This window comes from Cibotium barometz, chromosome 64 (genome assembly GCF_041138505.1).
Source record: "Cibotium barometz isolate CiBa-2024 chromosome 64, ASM4113850v1, whole genome shotgun sequence".
Taxonomy (NCBI): domain Eukaryota; kingdom Viridiplantae; phylum Streptophyta; class Polypodiopsida; order Cyatheales; family Cibotiaceae; genus Cibotium; species Cibotium barometz.
The window spans coordinates 15305999-15316334 of NC_141109.1; the positions used below are offsets into that span (position 1 = coordinate 15305999).

Sequence of the window (10336 nt, forward strand, 5' to 3'; positions counted from 1 at the left end):
GTCTCCATCTTGAAAGCATCTGCCATCATAGGGGCATCTAACAAGGGAAAGCAAATACATGATGAGGTCGTCAAACAAGGGTAAAGTCTTGTGCTTGCTGCATATGTCTATAAGATGTTGTGCAGTTGCAAAAGCACAACAAGTTCTTGATGGGTTTGGTCTTGGTTGAAATAATCTCTACAAACCATTGGATTCTTTGTAGACCTGGTTTGTCAACTTTGCCAGCTGGCAGTTTGGGGCACATATTAATCCTAGCAAATGATGTTCAAAACCAGTCCCCAAGGCATTACGACTCTTTTCAATCATACCATCTCCCATCCCACAAAATTTCAAAGCACATGATCACTAGAGTCAAGTAAAAAGTACACACATCTAGTCTGGCCATTACACATTTAACTGTCATTACACGATTAACTGTCACATAGACAACGAAGAACCGAGATAAAGTGGTCATTACAGGATTGATTATCATTGCAAGATGAATAGTCATTACAAATTTGATCCAAATGCATAAATCGGTCGCACAAATTTAATCAAAACACCAGTCGTAAAAATGTCAATATAGTCAATGTCATAACCACTAGTGGCACTACAAAGTCCAAAATGGCATAACTATTGTAGAAAAATGTCATAATGAGGGCTGCTCCAAAAAGAAAAGACATGGCATCAAAAACGGTCTTCTTCATAGTTCTTCCAAATAGCTCATGCACCATGTGTGCAACTCCATCCTGAGCATGCACACATCTTCATGTCGAAACCACTGTTTTGTGAGTTGCAAACAAGCAAAGATCTAATCATAATTGATCTTCCAATATCTTCTCAAGCAAGAAAAGCTGTAATCCGCTTCTCGATGTCTTGCCTGCCCCATCTTTCAGTATGCCGGCAACGAGGTAACTCGTAAATGCCATGACATAGAAGCCGCAATCTGTGCCATTGGGCTGCTGCGACATTGACCCCAGCAGATGCATTTATAACGTAAGCAGCGCTAGCTCTCTCTTAGGAGTCAAAAGAGGAACTTGGAGGGTCGAATAAGCTACGTCCGGAACCAAGCATTTAAGAGCACTGGAATCAATCCAAACTGGCACTATTTCATGTGCCGTGCATTGTGTGAGTATCCATGACATGCATAATCTCAACGACATAGGTTTCTCATGGAAGAGAATTTGAGCATACTTGTACAATTGATCCAAGCACTACTTTGTGTCTGTAAGTCCCAATGAGTCCATGTACAACAAATAGTTTTTTTTTGCCATGCAAACGGAGCACCTTTTTGTGCTTGTTGACACACAAAGCAATGAGGGACCAATGGCTTCTGTTGCATCAAAGCCAACCATTAGAAGTACATAAATTTAGCGTAAATGTATGTGAAAGAATGCAGCTAGATACTTTTCCATTGTCGTAGACACACCTGTAGATAATGTGGAAGAAGCACAGTTGAATGCCGGACTCATCGATTTGCCTGAAGAATCTATTAAGGAAAGTGTCCAATATCTTTGGCGGCATGGAATACTGCCATAGAATCAACAACCATCACCTTCTTAAGAAGCGCCAGCGGTAACTTGTTCTCCATCCACCTATGCATGCAGTACGGGGCAATGAAAGTGCATCCATGCATCCTTGCAACCACGGTAAAATGATGCCCTCAGAAGTCCGTCATCCATGTGCACAAAGAGCTTGGACCTCATGGAAACAAACTCCATGTCAGCCCCGAAAGTTAGCCTGTGATACAAAAGCCCAAGAGAAAATAAAGCAATGAAACACACAAGCTGAGATTATCATGTACCATTGAATACAAGAGGTGGGTCTGATAAACTGTCAAATGGTATAGACCCACTAACCTGGATCTTGCAAAATTACCCCTTGTCGCTACCAACCTTCCCTCACCTCTCTCTATAACAGCAACTTTCGAGTTGGAGATCTCAAATGTAAGGTGTAGCATACTGCTCGCTTCAGACAAAGTCGACGACGATGCAACAATCGACCCTTCTTTGTTGCTACTAGTTCGCATCGCATGAGAAGACATGATGGGCAGCTTCTTCCTTGCAGACCCAAACACCTACACAATGGCAACAAAAGTGACCTCAACAATGTACACATTGAGCCCCAAGAAAGCATCAAGCACACAATAAGCCTTACATCTAAGTCACTCCTCACACACATACGTAACCGCAAAAAGCTATAAATAGCCCACTCATGCATGTAAGCGATATAAAATATCTTATGAATGAATAGAAACTGCCTTATGTAACTGCTCTCGTTCTTGATCTCTGAGTAATGTCTTTCTTTCTCAATCTCCTCAGACCTCCTAGTTCTATCAACATCCCAACACCTGGCATGCTTGTTTAAATACCCACCTCTGTTCCTTTCAGCCCTCTCACACTCTCGCATGCTAATTACATTTTGTCCCTATTCGAAGGGTTTTACAGTCCATTGTCTTGTGCCGACAAAGGTGAAGAAGAAGGTGTAATCAAGCCCAACACAAATCTATTGCCCCAAATTGCAGAAAATCTCTGGGAGGAGGATGGGGTACTCTGCAATCAATATCGCGACCCTACCTCTCTACATGCAGCCCCTACATGTGCTCAGCATAGTGCTCATACTACTCTAAAGGCAGCCCATACAAGTGCTCCAAAAGGCACACCTGATGTTGTACAAACAACCCCTAATAGCACATAAGGAGGCAATCATAGCGCTCAAGAAGCCCACAAACCCTATCAAGAAGGTGGCCCTGCTCTACAAACAGCCCAGGTAAACAATGCCTTTCTCTCTCAAAGCAATTCAAGTCTCGACAGGCATGCAGCGCAGGAAAAGGGACACACCCTTCAACCATCTTTCCAAAGGGCCAATGCACCTGCTGTGTATAGCGCTGAAGGAGGAAACCCCTTCACAAATGCTGCCCAAAATTTTAGACCTTGCATCAGCGACAAAGAGCGAAGACTTTCCTTATCCCTCAACCCCAAAGGGTGATCATGAACCCTCAATCTCTACAACAATCGCTCTCTCACCCGAAATCCATGATGTGGAATCTCTGCACAGCATAGCAGATCGAGCGATGGGCACACTGATTCCCCAACTTGCAGCACATGAATTAGCCGACATAGGCGAAGATGCAACCGGCGACTCATCGTTTGCAGCAAGCACATGCACTACAAAAGGGATCTCTTATTCCCTCTACCACAAATCGTGGTGATGAAACCCTGGTCATAAACAATGATAACCAGGCAAAAGGTGATCTACTCCTTATCGCAGCATTGGCCATGTTGCTCCCTCTGTTCAGTAACATCGAGATGAAGCCCCGGTCATGAATCCTGAACACCCGGCACACGGTCCTTTTCTGCCCAACAAAGCAGCCATCCAGAAGGATCTCTCCCCAAAGAGCAACAACACGTAAGCACGAGTGAAGCTGTAACAGTATCCTCTTAACCTCAACATCAACCACATGGTGATCCTCGCAAAGCCCACAGCACAAGTAAAACTGAAATCTGTTGCTTCCCATGAAACATAATCTCAACCCTGGCATATGAATGATGTGAGCGACCAACACAAAAAAACGGGTGACTAAGCATGCATCCCCACCTAGATATCAATCCATAAGGCACTGTAATAACTCTCCACATCTCCTTAGATGTTAAGTCTTATGGGGGTGTTGGAGTTTACATATAGGGCACTCCTCACACATGTATGTAACTATCACAAAAGGCTATAAATAGCCCACTCATGCATGTAAGCGATATAAAATATCTTATGAATGAATAGAAACCGCCTTACGTAACTGCTCTCGTTCTTGATCTCTGAATTAAGTCTTTCTTTCTCAATCTCATTAGACCTCTTGGTTCTATCCTATCCTCATGCAACAGACCCCATTAAACTTATGTACACCTAACTGGTCCTCTGGACCCATCTTCGCTAGTATGCCAATATTTATATCCCTAAACTGCCAAAGTGTCTCGGGAGATGTTTCAGCTAGCAGCTTTTGATCACTGTCACGCATCTCCACATGCATTCCATGCCCACCTGGTCCATCCCCACCTACAAGCCATGTCAATGCATGATAGCAAGTTTGGGAACAAGTGCCATTTCGATAAACCAAGGCAATGGCCCATGACATAGAACTCGGACCATTTCAGTGAACAAAGGCCATGACAAAGGGAGTGAGTAAGAAAGAACAAAGACTATGTATGAACGCAAAGGCCATGATTATGAAGACCGAATGTTATGGGGACTACCATACCTCCAAGAGGGAACTTAATGCATTCACCTAAAGGATGAGCAATAGAACACAACTGTTGTAGGAAACTTACCAATGTTTCGAACTTGAGTCCCTTGAGGCCTCCAAGCTCGCTTGTTAAGCTCCAAACCTCTAAGCTCTACCTCTACGTTGTCACCGTAGAGTCATCCACACCGTCGCATAAGGCAATCACTCTTTCTCACTCTCCCACACAAGCATGAATCATACAAGCATAGAAGAGGCACAAATGCTAGAATGCTCTCTCTCAATCTCTCTCAAGACACAAAGAAGAGCTCTCAATAGCATAAAGGGGGATTGTGTATTTTTATTATGAGAAAATGCCTTATATACATTTGGCCCTTATTCACACTTGGGCATCCAAAACTTACTTAACTAGGCCTTGGGTGGCCAATATCTCATAATGTACAACTTTTATAGTGCCGTTTCATGACACTTATTAATGTCCTCAATTGGAGGAGCAAGCTTGTTAATCCAAAATGAGATTAACATCCCCCCTACATGATGTAGGTTATGTCCTCATCAGAACATGTTACCGAGGTCTAAAAACCTAGTCATCGAACTCATGTCACCGTAGAAGTTTCGACGTGATTGAAGCTTTCTGAGGGTACATCTAAATGCAGAGTGTGAGCGCCAGAACTCTTCATTATGACATCCTTGTGCATGGCCTCTGCTGCTGCCAGGTGGTCCTTTAAAGTCCGCACTTGTGTGTTTGACTCGTTAACCTACTTTCAAAGTGCAGCATTATGATCATGCAACATGTGTGTTGTGAGGAGGTGGTACCGCCATACTTTTTGCTCCTGCTCCCATGGTGCTCTTTGTGCCTGCACCTTCTTTGAGTCCAGCATGCGGTAGGTTTAACAGTTCATCCAAACCTTCCATTGTTTCCTGCAAGAACTGTTCATAATCGACATTTTGTAGGAAGGACAACTGGGGTATTCTTCTCCAAACGCCTTCATTTGCTTGGGCTTGATGGCTCTTCATCTCTTGTCCTTTTACCTGTATCCATGTGGTCTATTAGATCTTGAACTAGGACCATTGCTGTCTCAATTTCCTATGGTTCCTCAGCCGGCAGTGGAATTGATGTTGCTGGTTCTGGTTCTATCTCTACAGGGGTGTGTCTGCCAAGAAGTCCATATTAGATAATTTGGGAAAATTCCCATTCCCATTTGAAAAATGGGATCATGGTGAACTTGTCCAAAAGTTTATCAAAACCCCCTCATGTGACATATCATTAGAAAGATCTTGAAGAGTAGAATCTAAATCTATGATCTCCGACAAATTTGAAGTCAGTATGTTTAAGATATGTCCAAAACTATATGGAGTAATTGATTCCCAAAATATGAGTTTCCCAAGTTATCTAATATTGACTTCAAGGCTGAATCCTTAAGTGGGGACAGGTTCGTGAGATCAGCTATGCCGGGCTCGTTGGGGGAGTAACTTGCTACGTTTACTCTTGAGTGGTCTCGCTGAGGACTGTGGCTTCTTGCATTATCAGAGCTTCCTGGTATAATCTTATTTCCTGTGCCAACTCAGCCTTTAGTCTTTGTGATTCTACAACGACATCCAGGATGACGTCCCTCATTTTTCTTTCTGTCTTCTTCTTCCTCCCTTTCTTTATCTCCTTTATAATGGCTTGTGTCTGCACTAGGACAGCTTGGCCCTCTTGCATTTCTGTTAGTGTTGGTTGCTCTGGCAGCAATGCTAGTTGTGGCTGCTCTACTGGTTCGGGCTCTAGGAGAGGCCTTCTTGCCACATGATTGAGGACTTGGGTCAGCAGGTACGGGTTGCATATTTTGGACTGGTCAACCTTTAGATAGTTTTTCATTTCTCTATGGATCTAATATGCCCAGTCCTCCTCCTTTTTTTCATGCACTTTAGTGATTCTATTCAACGGGACTCTGTTGTAACGATCCAACCCACTGGTGTTATGGGCTACCACACCTCCAAGAGGGAACTTTACACATTCACCTAAAGGATGAGCAATAGATCACAACTGTCATAGGGCATTTACCAATGCTTCGAACTTGAGTCCCTTGAGGCCTCCAAGCTCGCTTGTTAAGTTCCAACCTCGAAGCTCCACTTCCACGCTATCACCGTAGAGTCACTTGCACCGTCACATAAGGCAATTACTCTCTTTCTCACTCTCTCACACAAGCATGAATCACATAAGAATAAAAGAGGAACAATGCTAGGATGCTCTCTCTCTCTCCTTCAATCTCTCTCAAGACAAAAGGGAGAGCTCTCTATAGCACAAAGGGGATTTGTGTCCTTTCATTATGAGAAAATGCCTTATATACATTTGGCCCTTATTCACACTTGGATGCCCAAAACTTACTTACTAGGCCTTGGGTGCCCAATATCTCATAATGTACAACTTTTATAGTGCCGTTTCATGACACTTATTAATGTCCTCAATCGGAGGATCATGTTTGTTAATTCAAAATGGGATTAATACCCCCCCTTCCTAATGTAGGTTTTGTTCGCAGAACCTATTATCAAGGTCTAAAGACTCGATCACCGAACTCATGTCGGTAGAAGTTCCTCCTGGATTGGAGCTTTTTGAGTGCTCATCGGAATGCTGAGTGTGATCTCCAAAAGCCTGTATCCACCACGTCTTCGAAAGTGATATGCATGTAGTCGGGAAGACATGGCAATCTGTGGTAGGAAAGCATGATACCCCTATCGGATGGCCCTTGGTTCATGTCGAATTTCAGGAGTTCTGCTTCATAGCCATCGTAGGGCTCCTTTGGTTTGTCTATTAGCACCATCGCCAATTTCAAAAATTGGACACTAGCCACAATAGTGGGGTCTGGAATTCGATGACATGCCCTTATCCATGTAAGCATCTGTTGTCTTTGCTTCTGAATATTTGCAAATGTTGTTGGTATGAAAATGGGAAAGTTGTAGCACACATGTGAGTCGTGCCTCTTGGCTCCCTGAAGTTCTAGCAGTGTCCATCTTCTTTTAACTGGCATGTATTAAGGATCAACCCACAGTGTTGGTGGCACAGTGGTGACTATGGTGGTGTAGCCACCTCGAGCGTACATAGGGTTTTCTTTTCTCCACCTGTGAAAACATTAGCTGATCATAAATGTAACAATCCGTATCTTCAGCAGATCAGCTAACTGAGGATTTGCCAACTTTGTGTGCTTTACCACATTCACCCATAATGTACCCTCTCCAACCAATGGAAGTAGTTCTTCTATGTCAGGGTGTGGAGCGCGGAGAGGATATGGTACATTATGTTGTTTTGTTGGAGTGATTTCTGAATAAGCTTTTGGCGTGGGCTCAAATGGTATTATCTGCATGAGGACTTTGAACATTAACTTTGGCTTCAATAGAGGGTTGCCCGAACGAATGAACCCTTCGTACTCTGCAGCTGCTGATAAAGAATCCAAAATGGTATCATCAGTAATAAATGCTTCAAGATTATCTTGTGAGATAGGATGTCGTACCTCTTTAGAGTGCCATGGTGGAGATGGGTGATGTGCCAGTACCTCCTCGAGGGCGAAAGGGTTAGTGGGAAAATCTATCTCAGGAGGATGGAAAGATGAGAGAATGTAGGCAGCTTGAGAGGTGTTAGTAGGTGGTGTGTTAGGGTATTGGTTAAGTATCTTACTAGCGACATTAGAATAGACAGGGTAAGTGGATTTTGAAAATAGGATTCTTCTTGACCCTGACCTGTGCTAAGGGGTGGGTGGCTAGGCTTACGAGACTTAATAGACTCCCATAAGTCTGGAATTTCTTCTTCATTGATAGTGGGATATTCTATATGGGTAGTATCAAAATTGTATTGCACATTTGTTAGCATTACTTCCAAATGTTTGTAAATATTAGAGTAGAGTTTTAGAATCCCAAAAGGATGATATAGAGGGTACTCACATAAATTTAGATGTTGGTGAGTGTTATAGACCTCCAGCCACCCATGACTTATAACCCATTCGTAACTATGTGCTACTACTTCATAGTTGGCGAGCATCTCTAGAATGTCATCTGGGATAAATAGGTCTAATTTTTTGACACTGTTATCCAAAATTTTTGAGTTTTGGAGAACACAACACCAACTACTTTAGTTTAGCACTATAGGATGTAGAGGGTAGAAAAAGATGTCCTAGGGATTAGTTAATATTAAGTCTCCCCTCAAAATTCACATATTATGGTGGGATCAGCATCTCTTTTAGTATTTTGTTTGATTAATGTTAGTTCTCCTAGGCCTATATCTTCAAATAGATTTATGTCATAATAAAGTAGAGAGAGTGTTAGTGTAGAAAAAGCAAAGAAAAAGTTTGAGGAGGGGCCCGAGGAGTTACTGGCAGCTGTCCCAACTCGGAGGGGCACTCAAGGAGGAGACGAAGATAATCACTAGGCTCCGACGCTGACTTCTTTCTTGGATTGCTAGTAGCTGACGCTCTAATTCTTGTAGGCGAGAGTCTGTGTTGCTAAGGAGGTTTGAAATTGATGTTTCTCTAACCATCCTTGCCGCATCTAATTCTTCGAATCTTCTTGGGCCCGCCGGGCTGTTGCTTCCCTGTCTTGAGCTTGGGTAATCTGTTGGAGCCTTTGGACAGCCAGTCTTTGAGTGTCGTGTAGTTGTGTAAGCTGCGCCACTGCCTCTTGGTGTGCCAACTCTTTTCTTTATGCTTCGGTTTGGCTTGCACTTATTGTTTCATTAAGTGCTTGTATCTTCTCTGCATGAGCCTTGTTTGTTTGTTCCCTTTCATGTTGTAAATGGTTCGCCCTTTCCTGCTCTGCTTTTAGCTATGCTGTTAGATGCTGGATTTGGCATTGCATTTCTTCTTCTTTAGCCCTGGCATTTACTTGGAATTCTTGTATTTGTTGTGCATGAAGTGTAGTGAGCTCCTTTGTGTGAGTGACTTCTTTTTGGAGCTGCTCCTTTACTTGTTCCAATTTGGCGTTGAGGTCCTTCAACTTGATTTCATGGAAAACATTGGTGGTACCCCTCATCTGAGCATAATCCTTTGCACAAACAGCTTGCGATACATGTCTAGTAGCTCTTCATACTGCTCTTTTTCTTCTTTAGTCAGATCCTTTGCTATTATCTGCAATATAAATCATCCTTTGGAGCATTTTGCTTCACACTTTGAGCACAAGTTGACTTTGTTGAATGGTTTGTCATTTGTACACACCACAAATGTCTACCTCCAATTGGAACAGACTCTGTTTCAATTCTAACTCCCCATCAGTCTCAGATGAACTTGTAGAATAATCTTTATAACTGTCCACTGAAAGTTGAATCAACTCCTCTCTCTATTTCCAGCTTCTCTCTAATCTCCAAGATTTTACCTATTTTCAGATCATACCTTATCCATTTTCCCTTGCATGTGTCAACAAATAAGTCTATACACCCTCTATACCAATCTTATATGGACCTCATTGCAATAAGCGACGGCCTTGGGCACAACCTAGCCCACGCATAAGACAAGGGCTTCCAATGGTTTATTATGCACCTGGCCCTGCTCCTCATCCAATCATTCCTCAACCACATTAGGACATTTTGGAGGTCATTCTCGTAGGGCCTTGTAAGAAAATGGTCTATTCTTATTTTCTCTCTCTAGAAAAAATCTTGAAATATTAAAATAAAGAGAATGTAAAAGTCATAAAATGTAGTCTCTAAGCCAGAGAGGTAAATTTTCTCCCAGGCGGCCATCTTAAAGTTCGTTGGAACCTTCTTTGAAATGATACATTCAAAACTGCAAGAATAAAGTTAGTTCAGGAGGATTTTGTTGCAAGGAAGACAGTTTGGAAGGAATTAGAAAATTCATCTCCAATTTCAAAAGACAAATACAAGCCTTCTCTCACCATAGCCAGTCATATTCTTTCACTCTGCATTATATAGTATACTTACTTATTCCTAGAGCACTCCAATGGAGAACAACCATGTACACACTCATTCTATTGAAGAGTCTAATCATGAAAGCATTAAGAGAAAGTACCATCTGCACATTGATCTAGATAGTGCGTATGCGCCCATTCAAAAACGCAAAAGTGGAGAACTATTGCTCTCATTAGATGTTAAAGATCATATGAGGTTGTCGGGGAAGCAACACATAGACCTTTGGTGTGATG

At 42.6% G+C, this 10336-nt stretch overlaps 1 protein-coding gene across 3 annotated transcripts; it reads right to left on the reverse strand.

Moving 5' to 3' along the window:
- Positions 1 to 442: 442 nt before the first annotated feature.
- On the reverse strand, positions 443 to 3548 carry LOC147603366 (uncharacterized). Of its 3 annotated transcripts, XR_015265647.1 has the most exons (5): positions 3006 to 3547; positions 1839 to 2056; positions 1409 to 1719; positions 1174 to 1312; positions 443 to 1078 (listed from the first exon to the last, which is right to left on the reverse strand). XR_015265647.1 is itself a non-coding variant. In XM_086796887.1 (3 exons), exons 1-3 carry the CDS (start codon positions 3141 to 3143, stop codon positions 1575 to 1577), a joined length of 501 nt encoding a protein of 166 aa, XP_086653013.1. In that variant the 5' UTR covers positions 3144 to 3547; the 3' UTR covers positions 443 to 1574. The 3 variants fall into 3 exon arrangements, 1 of the variants encoding a protein (XP_086653013.1); XR_015265648.1 differs by having other exon boundaries at positions 443 to 1312; positions 3006 to 3548; XM_086796887.1 differs by having other exon boundaries at positions 443 to 1719.
- Positions 3549 to 10336: the final 6788 nt, after the last annotated feature.